This window comes from Spodoptera frugiperda, chromosome 23 (genome assembly GCF_023101765.2).
Source record: "Spodoptera frugiperda isolate SF20-4 chromosome 23, AGI-APGP_CSIRO_Sfru_2.0, whole genome shotgun sequence".
NCBI classification, from domain to species: Eukaryota; Metazoa; Arthropoda; class Insecta; order Lepidoptera; family Noctuidae; genus Spodoptera; species Spodoptera frugiperda.
In genome coordinates, this window is record NC_064234.1 from 13,562,218 (window position 1) to 13,581,588 (window position 19,371).

General features: G+C 38.5%; 1 protein-coding gene across 10 annotated transcripts in view; it reads left to right on the forward strand.

Annotated features, from left to right (window-relative positions):
* The window catches only part of LOC118267214 (uncharacterized), a 383,867-nt gene extending 366,618 nt beyond the window's left edge, over nt 1-17,249 (forward strand). For 6 of the 10 annotated variants that reach the window (XM_050703322.1, XM_050703321.1, XM_035581062.2 and 3 more), the window contains 8 exons: nt 4,346-4,510; nt 8,126-8,291; nt 8,566-8,714; nt 8,893-9,022; nt 9,127-11,362; nt 11,936-12,074; nt 12,542-12,677; nt 14,521-17,249. In XM_050703322.1, coding sequence (XP_050559279.1) covers nt 4,346-4,510; nt 8,126-8,291; nt 8,566-8,714; nt 8,893-9,022; nt 9,127-11,362; nt 11,936-12,074; nt 12,542-12,677; nt 14,521-14,741 — 3,342 coding nt within the window. In that variant the 3' untranslated portion in view covers nt 14,742-17,249. Of the gene's footprint in view, nt 1-4,345; nt 4,511-8,125; nt 8,292-8,565; nt 8,715-8,892; nt 9,023-9,126; nt 11,363-11,935; nt 12,075-12,541; nt 12,678-14,473 lie in introns of all 10 variants that reach the window. The other 4 variants (XM_035581065.2, XM_035581067.2, XM_035581068.2 and 1 more) reach the window with 4 other exon arrangements.
* The last annotated feature ends 2,122 nt before the right edge of the window (nt 17,250-19,371 follow it).

Sequence of the window (19,371 nt, forward strand, 5' to 3'; positions counted from 1 at the left end):
TTACAGGTGATCCGTCTGCTCATTTACTAAGCTGACTTACTACTAAGTGATGGCTTTAAAAAAAACCTTAATTTCGATATTTCACGGTCCACATTTAAAACCACTTTAACTAAACCAAAACCCATTTCAGCTAAACCAAACCAAAATCCTCGTACACGTTCACCTAAAACTTTACTAGGTCCACTAATTGTAGCCAAAACCAAGACAAAATAATGAATACCCAGCATCTGCAACATTCAACCGCTGGCTACGGTAAACCGCTGCATTTTAAACTGCAAGCGGGCAAGTTATTCATTACAGTTTCCGGGGTAGGCAGAGGATGAGGTATATTCATAATTACGTTAGCGAGCCAACGTCTGCCCGCCATAGTTGCGCACTAACGAAACCAATTAGTTCGTTTCCAATGTATTGTACGGTACGTCTATTGTTAGGTTTTTCGATATACGACAAACTGACTGATACATTGCTATGTTACTGTAATGAGATAATAGACGCATCTGACAATACTAATGTGGAATACAAGATATCCAAAAGTCATGTAGACTTAGTTTCTCCAGACTTAATAGCTAAGCTGTGAAACTATGCGACCGTTTTCATTGATACTAAGCTATGTAGCTGTGTGAGTAGTTGCGCAGCTCGAGTATGCGATGTATCATTAGTAGCGAAGCCATCCGTCAGCACGTCAGCAGTCTGTTTCCATCAGTGCTAAGCTATGTATACCAACGAATATGATTGGTGGACACCATAGGCATTCACAGCAACGGAGCATAGCATCTTTGGTTGAAAAGCACCACTTCTCTATATGGAGAGGAGGCTCACAACTCATCAGTGGACTGTCAGAGCTGTTACACAATATGTAACGTATACCGTATATCAATGAAAACAAGCCCAAGGTAGCTATTACAGGCGCAGAGTGTCGAACTAACTCGCCGCACTCCAGGATAAGATAATCCGGCCAAATTGGAAACTGGCGTCATCTATTAACCAAACAAGGAAGATGGGATGCATTATTTATTGACAGCATTATAATTTTGCTATCGTACAAGTAAAAGAGATAATTTAGTTAGTTATAGGATGTTAAATATAGTTAGGTAAAGTGCATCACACTTAATATTATAAATATGAAAGTTTGTTTGGATGTTTGTCCGTCAATCACGCTGAAACTACTGAACGGATTTTGATGAAATTTAGTAGTCAAACAGGGACAGCTGACTCGGGTATTAAGATACTTTTTATCCCACGGAAACAAAGGCGAAGCCACTGGCAGAAGCTAGTATAAATATGATATTGACACGAATACATCTGCACTCTACCTATAATTTCTAGAATAGAGTGCAATTGTGCCCTTGTATTTGTGTTCTAACCATGTTACTGTGGTATGGTCCACTAAATGGTACTACCATCTAGTACCAGGATCTAATTGGACGGCAAACCAACCTGACTGAAGAGGGGGCAGGTGGAAAGCTAACAGAATTATCTTTTGATACACGCAGTTACATTTGTTACAAACGTAATATGTCCTCTTCTAAATGACGCTGCGAAACTGCCGAAGGAAAACCAGTAGTTTAGTAGTTTTAGTAGACAATGGATTGTTAATAGACATAGGTCTGGTCCTTTAGCTTTTATTTCATAAAAACGTTGCCCCACATTAGGATTTCCTCCTGTATTGTGGGAGCGTGGTTTAATTCCTTAAAGCAAGATCCTGAGTTTCTGACTTGATTTAGATAGATCGTCCAGACAACTTTTGAAAACCACTGGTCTAACGTGTAATTTTTGCCTCTATCCATGTGTGAACTTAACATAAGAATGTCTCTTCTGAATATTTCATACAAACTTCCTAAAAAATAATAGTAGCCACACCAAAAGAAAACATAAAGAACTACCCCAAAACATTAGCGAACGCGTGACCGAACAATCGTAATGATGTCTACACTCCCGGCCATGATTAATGAACAACCACGACCGCCTTTAATTCCACTTATTGGCGTAAATGTAATCACTTCGGTCTCCGTTGAAAACCCCTCGCCGTTTACAAAACAATGACTATTTTCGGCATCAACAGTGTTGATGAGATTCATCAATCTTATGATTCGTGGTTCGAGCCAAACTATGATGTTAATAATGGTTAGCGAACTGACTCGTCATGGTGCGGATAATTTAATTAGTTAATTGGTTTCGTATAATGTTCGTCACCTCTGAAATGTGTTTAATATACAGTATGGAAATCACTCATATGATTTAAATGAAACTACAAGTAATACTCGTCCACAAAAGCATAATACAACCAAATATTTCAATGAAAGCCGAAAATTAATTAATAAATTTTAAAGGTCCTTTGCAAAATTCAGCGGTATTAAATGTTAATTTATGGATTGCTTTATTTTCATAATTTTGCTACTACATCAAAAAAAATACATAGAGTTTAGTTAATACATATCTTATTATTGATATTACTGATATGCAAACCATCTTCTAAATAAGATTATATGTCACTTTATTTATTCTCCTGCTTTACAGTCATCATAACTTAGCACCACATAGATCTAAGCGACTGTAGCTATTTCAACCACTATAAAAAGAAAGCGACGTTTGACAAATCGCAGTAGCTATGCAAAGGGTTGTGATTTATGCCTAAACTTACGCTATTATTACCAAACATAAAAATAAGGAAAGTGTAATGGCGGCCGGTGATTGATACCATAAATCACTTTAATAAATGGTCACTTTTCTTCAACTAAAGTGTAATGTTTCTCTTGAAAAATAAAAATCTTGAATACTTTAATAACAAAATTTTACTTAAATATTTAGCAGTTAAAAAATAAATAGACGACAGACGTAGCTAAGTTAGGTTATAAATCGCAATTGTTAAATGTTTTATTCATTTTTGCCCAACCTATGATATAATTCAACTTTATCTATATTTTTTATGATATATTTTGATATAATCATCTATTTATGCAGATTTGCAAAAATAAATCGTCATTGTTTCAATCATCATTCTATGATCAACAGGCAGTGTACCTAAGAGTTTCTTTCGCGCACCAAAACAAAATGTAAAGGAATTTACAATCGAGTCGTACCTCGTACATCACTCCACCATTCGATGGGAACCAATCAAATGCTCTTCACTTTAATTATCTGTTCTCGTAAAACATCTGCGGTTCGATTCGAAATTCAAAATATAAATTAAATCTACAAAATTAACTCGGCAGACGGCAAAATAGCGGCGCGGTTGATAAATAATTAAATCATGAAATAAACGCACATTTGATTTGCCAGTCAATCACCGGGAATTTTAATTAAATTGTTCGCTCGGTTATGTATTGGTTTTATTTATTTGTTGCATTATTTATTTGTAACGAGCTTATGTAAATCATTTATCAATCATCGCACAATCGCATTTATAACTTGACTTGTATGTAATAAATAATCCTCTTTGGTATAAAAACGGCTATCATAAACTTTTTTCTTTTAAAAAAATCGTTTGACAGTTAAAAGTTTGACGTTGTCAAAAATAGTTCAGCAAAATTATTAAAGTTGTTTACAAAGAATTTTGTAATACTACGATTGTTTTTTTAATATTTAAACATTGCGTATTAAATATTAAATTAGAATTTAACGTGTAAGTATTATATTTCATGATTTATTATCTTTGAACGTCTAGACCTTTCTCCACCTAAAGCTGTGCAGTCATAATTATAAGCATGTCCAAATTGAAAAGGGCTCGCCATTCAATCCTAACCCTTTCATCGCTTATCACTCGCGTGTTGTTTCAGACATACAGACAAACAGATTCGTTGTCTCGCCCTCACTTGATGACTAATGAAAACCTCACGCCAAATAAATATCACTCACATTATACACTTTATTCTAAAGCATTTAAGTTTCAAAATCCCTCAAGCAGTGTAGAACTCCAGTTTGTCAAATATCAGTAGACCTGTGACGCCAAATAGGACTACTGCTCGGCGGTGTTATTTTTGTAGGCCACAGAGGGCGGAGCGGGTCAATTTACTCTGGTTTCGTTTGTTGTGAGAACTCTCGCTTAATTAAGAGTGTGAACGATGGTCCGTTTTCGGGGGTATTTTTTTAGCGAAGCGCTGCTGACGACAAGAATGTCCGTGACGTTTTGATGAGTGAGACTGAAAAAATATCGCTGTGGGCGATAGGAAAGCTTGTTTTTTTAATGTCAAGTTTATTATTAAACTGCGATATTTTCACGCCCTATTTGTGAAGTAAACAGATTAATAGGGAACGCAGAAACAGCCTTGTTTTGTGTAAACAATTTAATTTAGTCTGGTTTGGTCGGTGGCTTTGCAAAGTTGTGCTAAAGGTCGGGTTGTTGCAGGCGTCGGCGGCCCACTATCAGAGCCAGCTGTCCGCGCTAGGCACTGAGAACGACCGGCTGCGCAGCCAACTGTCCACACTATCCGCTGGGCTGGGCGCGGGTGACCACGAGCGCAGGCTCGACGATGTCGCGCAGCAAGTTGTGCGAGCGCTTCTCTCGCAGAAGGTGAGACCACCAGTCATTTAGCCCTGTTAGCTAGTGTCCTTTCTTACTCCTAACACTTCTATTTTCATGGTGCAATACCATCACAGTCTCTAACATTTCATACTAACATCTAGCGCTTTTCTTTTTATGATGAAGCCTTGAGATATTAACGCAATGAAATTAGGTGAATTTTTAACGAAGGTTTAGTGCGTTACTCGAGTCCTTTAAAAGATTAAAACAAAGCCACAGTTTCCATTGTTAATCTTCAAAAAAACAAATGTCTGTCGTATAATCCACGGAGCATTAAGATGCATCCCGGAAATTGTTTTCTCATAATTATAGTCGCCCTTGTATCCGCGTCCGTGGATTACGTGGTGCCTACATTCGCACATAAATCGCACGAAATGGGACACTTTGGCCTTAGCTGGCACCGTAATAATTTCAGAAGGCCTGGCCCACTATAATCTGGGCATAATCTGTCCGATAATGCGACCGTTTGTGTTTAAATCCAGTTTGTAAATGTCCGCCATGTTGTTGTAGTTTTGGCGCCAACTTTCCTGATAAAGATGGCGCCGCTTGCAAACGACGACCGCTTTTGATTGTTTTTCAAAGTTTGACGCTCGTGTTTTCACATAACGCTGGAAAATGTTAATGACAAACTTTGGTCGTTAAATATTCATTCAGCGCGAAGTATTTTTGGTATAGACAGCTTAAAATATCATAGTTAAGAAACGTCCTTTAGCTAAATTAACTGTATAATTATTACCCAAAACAATTACACTAACTATTATTATATCATATCTTTAATCAAGGAGAACAATTTCTAAATGATTTTACTGCCACAAATGGTCAAGTTTGAGCTATAAAAGGAATTTACGACGAAACTTTGAGTTCTCAATTTCATCAATGCACTTAATCTATTAGCTGGTTGGTAGACGTTAGGGGAATCTTAATATTATCGAGCAATTAATGTCATATGATAATTATGAGAGATGAATACACGTTCCTATAGAGTATGTTGTACATATAGCTATATGTATGACCCTTCACGAGTAATTACAGACTCCACATGCGGGATGAACGGGAAGATTATTAGTTCACGTTTGAGTAATTCGGTGATAGATAGGTAATTTGAAATTTAAGACGATGATTATATTGTGTGTGTTGTATGGTGTTTGTGTTGTGATGTGTTGGTTATTGGTAGTTTTGAGTAATAAATTGTTATTTATTTTGATGTAAAAGGAACTGCAATATTGGTTTTTCAATAGTTAAGACACCATGTGTAGAGATCTGATTTCACCACTCGAGATTGAAGTAATTTATCTGTAATTCAGTTTTTCGATAAGGACAGTTTCAATAGAAAAAACCTCAATGGATACACATCCTTTTTACCATATTCTTAACTATGCTGCAAAAACTAAAATCTCCTCATTATTTTCATCAAATCATGTATCCAAAGCTTTATAGATGAGAGCTGAACTATCAAGTCCTTTTTAAAATCAACCATAATTCACACGGTCGTCAAGAACATGACCATCTTCTTAATAATTTATCTTGAGATAAACTTTCCCCCTCTTAGATAGCGAGTTACATGCAAATCCTTTCTGTCTAAACGAAAATCACTTAAAATTTATAACTCTACTCCATTAATAATATTTACGGTTAATTAAATTTATTAAAACTGCTCTCAAAGTTTGTTGGAATGTTTTCATTTTAATTTGGTGGGTCTGTGTGTTATTTTAAGTTTTCTGTAGATTAAGTTAGGTAAGCGAAGATGTCACTCAGATGATTGTAAAATGTTGCGTAGTGCGAACAATAAAAAGGTATTTTTAAGGGGTTAAATCATCCAATGACTTCTCTCGCCTTGGGAGAGGCGAGAGGGAGTGTCAGACTCTTACTAACCAAAAACCACCCCGTTCCTACTCCTGCTTTTTGAGCCGGAGCTCCGGTAACTGGAAAGAAATAAAAGGCTAAAAGATTTTTATATTTAAAAATAATCTACATGTGCCATATGTATTTCATTATTTTATGTCTCTGGATGAGACATACGAGAAATTTTAATATGAAGTAATATTTTTGAAAGTACTGTGTGTATTTAAAAGTATTTGAAACAATTTATTAATTCTTTGTAAGAGGCAGGCGTGTTATAAGTATAATAGTTATGATATACCTAAGTAAACATACATAGATAATAGTAATAGTACAGCTAAACTGTCCGCTAAACTTTACATAAGCCGTCCAAAGTTCTGAACTAAACCTATCCTCTAAGTTATGAGCGCCTAAATCCACTCAACGTGCAGCCTCTTCAACGTATAACTATACACTTTCATCCTTATTTTGCTTTCGTTAAAATTGATTTTCAAATGACGATACAGGCAGTATTTAAGTTGCTGAGGTGCTTTCGTGAAGGCAATAGTAATCTTTATATCTCAATACTCCTGTGTATACCATAGAAAACGATGCTTTCGTAGCCAAAAATCCATAAAAATAGCCTATTAGGTCCACTACACAAAGAATCTAACCAGATTTCATACCAAACCATTACAAGAAAGAATATGATACCTACTTTTGGTACAGGCGCGTGTCTAAAAGACCTTAAATACATTTACAAATTCGTTGCAAAATAAATTAAGACGAAAATATTTTCTACTCCGACTGATTCGGACGACTTAATGGCTTTTATAAGTTTTTAAACTGACATAGTTACTAACTCTATCATTAGAACTTGAGACGGGATATTTACTATGGTATTTACCGATATTTCGGCACTGTTGGAAGCGCCATGATCACGAATGAACCAATTCATAATAACTTAATGGCGTCCATCTATATACATACAAACTTTGACGCTACCAAAGCAAAGTCCATCTCTCGAACAACCCGTATACTTACGTATCCAAGTTTTCTCCCCTATTTGCCCCCGTCAATTACCCAACTCGAATTTAATTTAGCTAATGAAGTATAATTAAAATGTACGCGTTTATTTCAAAGACATTTTGACGAGATCCGGTGAGTAGGGGGAGATACAGGAAAGTTTGTCTGATGATAGCTACGTAGGCGAGGAAGATTCCTGATGGAATATTTTAACATTTTAAATCTTGTGATTTAAGGAAAGTTTCTGTGATAACAAGATATTGTACTTAAGTAGGTATACATAGCAAAACGCTAACTCAAATTGATTTATTTTTATGTACAGGAACATCAATTCATATAACGAGACGATCGTTTGGAGCGTATATCGCTTCATACAAAATCTATTATCTGATAAATAATACAGAATGATATTTATCAAAAACTCTATCATAAATATGTCTCGGTAACCGATATTTACAAGTTCACTTGTGATTAGTTAATTAACAACATAAACAAATCTTCAATACCAATTAGTTAGTGTCATTTACGTCCTCCAAAGATTTTATTACTTTACAGTTTGACTGTATAATTCTACAAAAATAAATTAGACTCTGTTTTAGTGGCAGGCTTTATTAGCTTACGGGGTGGTTTTTAGTCAGTAAGAGTCTGATACACCCTCCCGCCTCGGACAAGGCGGGAGAAGTCATTGGATGATTTTCCACGCTCACCAAAAAATAAATAAAGGCTTCATTATCTTCATAACCCGTATGCTTGTTATTACAGAGCGTGCGCGAAGAGCTGGGATGCGCGCGCGCCCGTATTCGCGAGCTGGAGGCACAGAACCGCGCGCTGAGCGCCCTGCTCGTGCGGCAGCTGCGGCCCCAGCCGCGGCCCTCGCCCGCCACGCCGCACACGCCACTCACGCCTCATACGCCTCGAGATCTACAAGGTACGAATATTAGATGATTCGACCAAGGAAATTTTCCGGGCACACCGAAATTCTACACTGCTGTAACTGAGATTGTAACCGTTTTGCCAGATACCAGGCCAGATGAACTAACCAGGTTAATGGAGAAATAAATACTGTGTACTTTAACAAAATAATGAGATCAAAAGCTAACATAGTTTAGCTGTTGAAGAACGATTTCACATTTGACAAAAATTGCACATATTGTAACAGGTATGGTCTTCATAATGTGAATATTTCAACTTAAATATTCCAGTGCACTTGGTAGACGTCGGTTCCTGCGGGTCTCTGGTATCGTTCCGAGACTCCCCGCCGCCCGCGCCGCCCGTGCCTCACCCGCACCCCCTCAGCCACGACGACAAGCGGCGCCACCAAATACTGGCTGATATCTGGACTGAATTGAAGGTAAACTAGCTTCAGTTCAATAAATAACAGCATGTATTGTACCCAAAGGCACTACTACTTTACTAAAACCTTCATCTACAGTCGTGGAGAAACAATAAAAAAATAGTATTTATCGAGCATGTAGCATTGGCAGTTGGCTGCTAAAATCCAGCATCAAAATGCGCTTCCAACCTTCCAGGGCCTGGAGGTGACCCCAGCGAACCTGGCCCGTGCGCTGTCCGCCGTGGACCCCACGCTGTGGGCGCCCCCCGCCAGACCCCACACGCTCAGCCTCAGCATGCCGCAACCTTGCACCGACTCCGCTAGAGGTAACAACTTCATTAATGTTATGAAATAGATACGAGTATAACCACGATGATCTCAAATAATTTAAATGAATCTTTTTTTAACGTTATACTTTCTGCTTTTCCAGGAGCCAGTGGAGAAAAAGTAACGGAAGAGGAAAGCGGTGAGGTCGGCGAGGCTGGTGCCGAGTCTCCAGAGAGTGGAGCTAAAGACGAGGGCTACTCCACCATGTCCAGCGATGTACAAGCTGACGCCTCGCGGCAAAGCGACCACGCCGCCGACAGAGCCCTGCCCGACCTCAACGAAGCTTCGGACGAAACTGACAACCAAACCATCGTCTCCATCAACCCTAGAGAATCTCGAAGACACGCAAGACTCTTAGCCTCGGATGCAGATTACATCTACTTCCCAATAGGAGTCGCGTTCGCTGGCGTCAGGGGCAGCTATCCCCCCTCTCGACCAGTGCTACCTTTCCAGCACGTAGTGCGAAGTTTCTCAGATTCTCATTTATGCTTAAAGTTGATCGCTGGAACTACTTGTCCCACCAGCTGCCTAGACACCCCAACGCCTAGCTCTGGTGTATTAGTACTAGATCTGAAACCTGCCCCTGAGAGACCACTGAGGCGAGCAGCTATTGCCTCAACAACTAGCTCAGAAAGGGTCTCGTGGGGCAGCACGTTAGATGACCGCGCTGACGGCTCCCAATATGACGCTGACTATGTCCAGCATTGGTTAGAATTAGACGATGCAAGATCAGCACTACAGCAGAGACATAGAGATCTAGCAGACTTGGAATATGATAGAGCGGAACTAGAAGACTGGAGCTTATCACTGTCTTGTGAAGATCTCAGGGACAGGCAGTCCCCCTTCGCTGAAATTACTACGCCAGGCCAAATATCCTTGTCAACATTACCCAGCATCCGGGAAGATGATGGACTAGAATTAGAGGAAGATGTCGGTGATTGTCTTTGGAATGATTGTGGATTTGCTACTATAGAAATAGACGAGTGCAGGATAGCAGATGACGCTGATACGTCGGAGAAAAGATGGGACTGCACAGGCACACACTCACCTGGTGGTTCATGGTCGAGTGCATCGGACGCACCTGATAAAAGATCGAGCACTGCTCTGAGTGAAGACGGTGACTGTGCCAATGTTGGTTTAGATTTCACGAGAGATTTCTACCGACTCGTTAAATATGAAAGCACAAAGAGCTTAGCATCGAATTCGTCCAGGGGTATTCCTGCACAGGATTCAAGTAATCATTTAAGAATCCACGATGTGCAAGCAATGGCTCTGCAAGATAGGGAGGTGGCGTTGCAGAATGTGCTGCATTTTATCGCTGAGCAGCAGAAGTATTGCAGGGATAGGGAAGAGTCTGATTCTATGTCGTCACGACCACTGTCGGAAATCAGAGAATTACCACCTCCATATGCCGCTGCTGATTTCGACGATGACTCAGTTGGTCCTCGCAGTGAAGTGTCAGAAGACAGACAGAGACCTGACTCCTTCGGCAGCTTCTCTGAGAACGATTCTTGTGACGTCCTACACGGCGACCGACCCCGGGTCGCCTTCTGTGATACTGTATCCGAGCCACGGTCTACACCGAGATTCATCGAACGCGAAGACCCTTACGCTGAATCCGAAGATTTCTTTGACGAATTTTCTAGAGTCGAAAACGCAGAGAACGAAATAGATGAAAGGCATCTGATAAAAGTCCAAAGGAAGAATGAAATAAATAAAAGCATTGATGTGATCGAATCTGTCGAGGTTGAAGACCAGCCTTTCGTCGTGAAGGAGGAGAGGCCGAGTGATATCGAATCTAGTCGAAGTTTGGACCACAACTCAGCGCTGAAGGAGAACACTGTGAATATAATGCTGAATAAACAATCGCCGCTTGAGAGAGAGGTGGAGCCTTGCATAACCAAATCGTCCAGCTTTCCGTATGCCAGTAATGAGGAGATCTCCTTAGTGGAGGAAGTTCTGAGTGCATGTCGACGGAGTACCGGGGCTTTAGTTCCTGTGCCTGAGGAGGAGGAGGGATCGTCCCCCGAGAGTGGTTCCCCGCAAATGACTGAATCTAATACGACTAGCACGTCTACTGCTGAAACTGTGATAGTAAGTAATAAGAGCGATGTTAGAGAGGGGAAACTGAGGGAGAGGAGCAGGATTCCAACGCTTATGGGAGGGAAGAGGCCTCCGTCTTCTCCGAGTAGGAATAGGTCGAAGATCCCCGTGGTGGACCGGAGCAAGCCCGGGACGGCGCAGGCTTCGGCCCCGGAACCGATTATAGTGAAGCAAGAACACACGCTGAGTTTCCATGAGGCTGCTACTTCGAAGGACGTGATTGAAGAACTGAATAGGTGAGTAACTAGTTAAGCAATAAAATATTAAACATGAAAAACAAATATACAATAATTAATACAAAATAATTTCTTATTAAAATCTATAACACAATATCTTTCCATTTCAAAGAAAGGAAGCCACTATCTCTCCGATAGTTAATGTGACAGAAACAAAGACTGACCGACAAATTAAACGTGTGACACATTGATGGCGTGACAGATAATTTTGTTGATAAGAAATCAATGACGCATTAATCGCATATTGATTTGAAAACGATCGTGTTTGCCAACGAATACAAACATACAAAGTTATAAATTGTTTTTTTTTGATAAAATAATGAAATTATATTGACAGTGAATGTTGTTTAGAATTTTCTTATAAAGGCGTGTTTTCTTCAGTTTTGTGATGACTAAGAGGATTTGCTACAAAAATCGATAGAATTTATGTATAATGAAAGCTACTTTATTGAAAGTGTGGGTTAGCGTTAGCTATTTCTTTTTTTTTAAATACAATGTTGTTGACTATACTGCCAGTGAGGGCTATCTTTAAAGAGGTATCGTAAAGTGATGATTATTTGTTTTCTTTTTAAGAATGATACGTCAAAGTGAGGGCACGACAAGCACGGCAGAGGAGAGAGGGGAGAAGCCTCACTCACACAAGGACGGCGCACTCTGGGCTCCGACAGGATGGGTGCATGTTGAAAAAGATATCGATTTCAGTGATCCTAAGGTATTGTTTTGTTTATATTCTGTGTTTTAAGATTAACGATTGATTTTATGTCTTAACATGATATTGTTAAGGATTTTTTTCTGGAAACTCGTATCTATTTGTTTTAACTTCAGACATTTCTGTCATTATAATGTTTCTGATTTAACGCAATTATAGGTAAAAGTGTTGTAGTGCTCATTTTATTAAAATTAAAATAATTTGTATTTATTTGTTGATAAAGAAAAACTTTAGGTCTCTTGTGTCCATTCTTGCAGATTTTTTACAACTTTTGTCTTCACGAGAACTTATCTTGTACTCCACCGAATATACTTAATTTTTCAATATCCTCTATATGTAATATAATATTGTTTCAATATCCTCCATGTTTATGTTCAGGAACACATTTCATCACTAGGAACACATAATTATCATCCATTATTTATTTCATTTTCTATTCTCCCACTCATAACTCTACCATCACATTCCAGGCCCGAGCGAATCTTCTAGACGTGATGCTGGCGTCCAGCGATTCCTCTCCATCATCATGTGGGTCCTCGCCTGCCGAGCCGCCTCCGCCCTACTCCAGGCTACATCGTCTACACAGATCCAGGAGACAAAAGACAGGTAAATATCTAAACTATCCTTTATTAATTTTTTTGGAATAATGTGACATTTTTTGCAATAATGTGACATTTTTTGAAATAATGTGACATTTTTTGGAATAATGTGACATTTTTTGAAATAATGTGACATTTTGAAGCTCTGCCACTTACTGATGCATAGATAGTTAAAAATATGAATTTATTTTCTTTTTTATAATCAGTTTGTATAAGAGCTTCAAATTATTATTATATCCCCTAATATACGAAGCTTTAAAAGTATCTGCAACGGCTTTAATGGGAGGTATTGTTATGTTTGAAGATTACATAGTAAATATAAATGATTGATTATGAGTAATTTTTTTCTTAGACAAATTCTACCTATGAGTTTGTTATGAAAGAGCTATCTCTTTCACTGTCTCTGTCGCTTCGTCAATGAAAACAATTGATAGCAATTGTTTGCATCGTGCGTATTTGTGAACCACGTTATGCAGAGTAGAGTCAATGTTTATTTAACTTCTTTATGTTCTCAAATTGAATTAACGGGTCCGAAATTTCTTCACTATTGTAATCTTCAAACACAACACTACCTCCCATTAAAGCCGTGGCAGATACTTTAAGAACACTTTATATATTTAAGATCTGTTTCATTGGTTAAGTAATTTATAAATATTTTAATTTATATTTTTAATAACGTCTACAGATTAATTATGACAGATCTCAAATATTTACAACATACAGACAACGCTCAACAAGCTATCCAGAACTGTCAAAATTATTTAATAGATTTTGTTCCTTGTTGCAAAGAGATAAGTTCGAAAGTCTATTGAAGAAATTGTGACAAATTGAGGCAGCTTGATGGGCTGTTGTCTGCCACTCAATGTTTAGTAGTAAACTTATTTTTTTTTTAATAATTTCTTGCCATAAAATCAATGACGATATCCCATTTCAATTCAGTTTTACATTTTTCTTTCATTTTATATTTTATTTTTATTTTGCTTTTTTTATAAACGTTAAATGTTACCAGCCTATCAGTATATTTTACTTTGCAAACCTTTTAATTATATTTTTTTTTCGTTCGAAACTTAGATTTTTGTCTTATGTTCTGGGTCGATGAAGGGAGGGACAATATATTACTATATATTTTAATATTTTAAAGTTTTCAGCATGAAATAATAAATTATTTCATAAATTAAAGTAGCATCTATTCTCTTCTAGATGTCTTCTAGTTCTGGACTGTCTGTGTCTACATTTAACGTTTTCTAAAAACCGCACAGATCTTTAGTATTTCTCTGTTCATGACAACTTTTTAATAAGTATCATTAAATATAAATTAATTCTTTACTTCTATTACTTTTGTTACAAGAGCAGATCTGTGCGGCTGTATGTACTATGTGTCATGTCATTTCATGTTGTCTGTCGTCACGTCCAGCCACGACACTCGTTTCCGCTCTCACTCACACGCACCATCTCACTCTCTCGCCTCATTTCGAGTAGACTGTCATCGACAGGTGAAGCCACGCTCACAGATAATACTTACAAGAATTTTGACATTTTGAAGATGTCGAGTGAAGGGACATGTATCGATAAACAAATATCGATGTAAAGTTTTTGTTATCATGTCTCGTTTTTTGTCACGTTTAGTTTTTTTAACAAAATTGGAGATAAATTCATAATTGACTATTAAAAAAATGAGATTGAGAAATATACGTAGTGCCAGTAGATATGGTCATTACGTGTGTGTATGTGAGCGTGGTGCAGCCCGTGCGTGTGGGCGGAGCGGCGCGGGCGCGCTGTGCTCACGCGTGTTGTGTGGTCCAGAGGGCGCGCGCTTGTAGAGTAGGTGAGTGACGCTCGTGTTGCTGCAGCGGCCGCGCTGCGCGTGCGCGGGCCGGGCGGCGCGTGCGGCGGCGGCGCGCTGTGCGGGCCGGCCGGGCCGCGCGCTCGCTGCCGCCGCCCCTCCATCCTCGGCCGCGAGGGCTTCTTCGTCCGCTACGGCGAGCCGGAGCGCGCCGCCGTCGCCACCTTCGACTTCCTCGACGACTTCTCCGGCGGATCCTCCCCGGAGGCCCCCAAAGACTGTACCTAAATTAGCAATAAAACGCGTCCCAGATCGTTATATTTTTCTATGTCGTTGTGATAGACCGCGGTGGCGATGCTGACGGTGACGACGTCGTCGCCGTCCGACGCGTGTCGGCCAATTTTGTTTGTAGTGCAGCGTCGACGACGGCTGCGCGATCTGCCGGCTGCAGCTTTTTAGATACTTCTGCTTCGAAATCTAGATCTCGTAGGTGTCGTAGCACTCACTTTGGATTAGTAGATCTATGACGAGGCACCTAGTCTATTAAAGAAATTCTTACTAGATATTCGTTAGTAGGTGTGAGGAGACTAACGCATAAAAGGCACAGATGCGATAATAATGTATAATTGGAAAATGTTTAGTTGAGACACGACTGACTCGTTCAGCAATAATGTTACTGATGTATCTCGCGCGCCGTTGGAGCTGTTGAGTGATTTGCGCTTAGGCAAGGGAAGGCTTCCGGCATTCCGGCAGGCGGAGACAGCTTCACATACAATAGTATTCATTTGGATCGATTACTTCCTGCGTTAACTTGCTTACGCTTCGTACCAACGACCGACAACTTAGGTAAGAAGACGAAATAATTAATTGACTAAGTGATTGAAAGCTGCGGCCTCGAAGTAATGTGATATTTTTGTATATACTGTAAGTCCCACTTATTTTCATATACATTTAAATGGATTCCTTTCTAACCGAACGAAGCGTTAACGTTGGACCTAGGGTGGAGTTCTGTCTAGCAGAGTCTGTGCACCTGTCACGTAAACTCGATCTCGCGAATCGATCACTGATGCCCTCTCTTTCGCACAAATGTGTTGAGTAACGAATAGGAAAGGGACAGATGATCCAATCGCGTGATCTCTGCGTAATAATCATAATAATAGGTACTTATGTAAATATCGATTACAATTTACTTATCGAACTAGAAACTACTTATTGATTAAAGAATAGTCATCTATAACAATCGAATAACCATTTATAAAGATCCATTAAAATCGAAGGGTACTAAAGTATGTTAAATGTATGTATATAATTATTACGACGTCATCGATATGCTATTTATTTTGTATCATTTGCGTATTGTCGATCTTTTCTGTGTATACTTAGGTACATATCATGAATTTGTATTATTTATTAAGGCAACGATACATTATAATTTAATGTTTGGTAATGATAACAAATGATGGTGATGATTTCTAATCATTATTACTTTATCGATGTCGATAATTATTTTAATATAAGTATGTACAACCCTAAAGCCAAATGGACAATAGGGTTGTCGTTGTCGTATAAAACTTAATAATTTTAATTAATAATTTCATACCGTTTTACAAAACTTACATAATTTCATGAACCAATTTGCATAACAACACAAAGTACCTATTTGCATAAATCTTACCATGCGTTTGTTATTTTTACCATTGTCAATAGCGTCTTGCTATTATTACGTTATATCTGTAAAATTATCCAATTTGGACGCGGTTATAAACCTTGACATAAATGTACACTTTATTATTGTATTGTTATTTTAAATGGCTGAACCAAAGCGATTTTACACGAACCATTTTTCTCCGCCACTTGTTACGCTGCAACACTGTCCTTTTATTTTTGTTATTGGCAATTATTTCATACCCAGCTTTTTTTTAATGGTGAAGAATGAAGACAATAAGGAAAATTTATACCTATTATTAATTAATGTAAACGAAGCGACGACTCGATCGATATTATCTAAAATATTAACTTATTTAGTGTAAGCTACTAATGGCTACGATGTAATGCCTAATTTGAAATTAAAAAGACGTCCCCTTAGTTGTTTTGGATACACACACTCATGTATGAACTTGTACTAAGGAAACATGTAAAGAACAATATCTACTTGCATGATTAATGTTTTAATACTAATGTTTATATTCAAATTACTCTTAATTATATTATTAACGAATTTATACGATTGTAAACAATGTGTACTATTTAAACGTGCGGTAAGTTACGCAATACATGTGTTTGTATCCAAACAAAATGTGTAAAATCCTTATTAATTAGTAAGTTACTATTACTGCAAGTAAATTTCTTGGAACTTTCCATTGTAGGCTGAATGGCGACCGTTGTTCCGAAATCGAAATGTATATGTTTTTAAATGACCAATCCGTTAACCCTGTCATACATTAGTGTCATCTGTCATAACCTAATGTTTAAAAAGATAAATAAAAAAAATGACGTTACATTTGTTTCATGGGAAATAAAAATGTCCATGTGTTTAATCGTAGGATCCAAATGGTACTGTGATTGGTAGCTACCACTGAATTTTGGAGCACAACTGAAAAAAAATTAAAGATGTTTAAGAAAATGTGGTAATTGCTCGGTATTGGGTGCATTTGTCGGTACATTTTAACCTAAGAGTTTAGGAATACTTGACATAGGTAGGTACTTTGAACAGTACAAAATGTGTAGAGTAACAGTATAATTTAATTATCTACTATTACAGATGGGTTCAATAAACGATTCCGTTCCCAAAATAAAGGTTTTGTTTTATTTGTAGCAACCCCGTACTCATTCCTCCCTTTCCTCGCTTTGTCTAATGTAAAATCTGTATTTTTTTTAGATGCTTGGCATCTTAAATTCAATGTACTTATAGTAGTTGCCTGCACAGTTGGTGCGGTGACTGGGCAACTGGCTGCCTCACAACGGGTCGCGGGTTCGATTCCTGCACAGAGCAACTCTGTGTAATCCACACATTGCTGTTCCAGGTCTGGGTCTGAAGTATGTGAATTTATATGTTTGTAAACGCACCCACGACGCAGGAGAAAATCATAGTATGGGGCAACGTTTAAAAAAAACAAAAGTACTTTAAAATATAAAAACAGTAAATAGCCTATCTCCCGGTAGATAACAGTAGTCAACGTCATACAGGCATCTGTCAGCCGCACCTTGTTACGGCGCATAGGGTATAAGAGATCAAACAAGATTTTGTGTGGAGCTAATAATCGCAAATTTTTATTTAAATGGTAAACCTACACTCCGATAGTTATTGAGACTGATGGTGAAGCCTCATTTTAAAAGTGTGTCGATTGGTGCTGGCTGACTGGTCGTCCACTTTTGAACTCAAATATACTGTAATATCCTAGGGACATGAATGACTGGCTTGGATTCCGCAACGAAATATAAATAGACTGTTATATTTACTAAAGATCAGAGCGTTAGGCCAAAATCCCTAAATCAAAATTGAAACTTTGCGCCTGTCTCGCAATCTTCATATAAGTACCCGATAAACGTAGGTATGAGGCAGATATTTCATTCTAATTATTCATTATTCAAAATCTGGTATAATATAGCATCCAGACTGTGAAACAGGCTGTTTAGAGTTCCAGTGAGTCAACAGTTGTACCTACAAGCTTTGCTGCAGGCTGGTTGCTGATATTCCTGATAAGTCATCATCAGCTAAGTACCTACTTACCTGATGATGACGTGATTATTCATCGATTACTCAAACTGTATTGAAAGTTCGTTATAGTGGAAAGATAGACTCTCAAGAACTACGGTTGAATCTATTTTACACTTTCAAGAACTTCAAAGATTGATTCTGTTATAAACATTTGCAGGTACTCATTTACTGTTTTTCGAGCTTTGTCCGATAGCCGACAATAAAAAAGAAATTACCAAGACTTCAATGATGATTTATCTGCTTACTGGAATCATCAGCTGAATTTGGAGTTGGACTCGACATTTCCCAATAATTGTATAGGGTCTAATAAATATTTATGTTTATCAGACAAAGCATTATATAAAATCGAACATCGGACAGAAAAAAGTAGTAGTAGTAGGTATACGGTGTTTTAAGATGGCCTACCGATAAGCCCTTTACCTGTCACCAAAATGGACTGCCAACAAAAATGATTGATATCAACAATACTTTGGTAAATTGAATCCAAATCAATATCCCGCAAGGTTGTATAATAACCACCCACATGCTGAGTCTAACCACACGGCCATTAGCTAAACATTGATAAAGAACTGTTATAACTGATAAGAAAGTGCTATTGTGTATTACAAATTACAATTAGTACGGTGTAAAACCCCGGCGTAAATGGTAGGCAACGATGATTGCTTGTAAACGGAGTGACTGGTAATAGTCACAAAGGTTTTGGTTACGTTTGTTAAGTTTTAGGCGACTAACTGCTTTAGGTGCACTAAAATTAGGTCCTAAATGGCGCGTTACAACATAAATAGTAATTATGTAGGAGTAACTAAGTAGATAGTAGCGTATCGAGAACAGGTAGGCTTTTTTTGTGGAGGGAATCATCCAATGACTTCTCCCGCCTTGGGCGAGGCGAGAGGTAGTAAAAACCACCCCGTTCCTACTGCTGCTTTTCGAACCGGATTCCCGGTAAACCCGCTAAGTAGTCCACAGCTCCAGAAAGGTTGTGATTCATCCTGGCAAATCTACTCCCATGCCCCTTGAGATAACACTCATTATGATTAGGGTCCTATCCACTTAACCTAATAGACTGGATGCTGGGACACAGTAGGCAGTTTATACATACCATCAATCAGCCAGAAGACATCTATTGCTGAACAAAGATCGCTACAAGTTGCGCGGCAGCCAGTTGCCAAGCCACCGCACCAACCGTGCAATCAAGATATT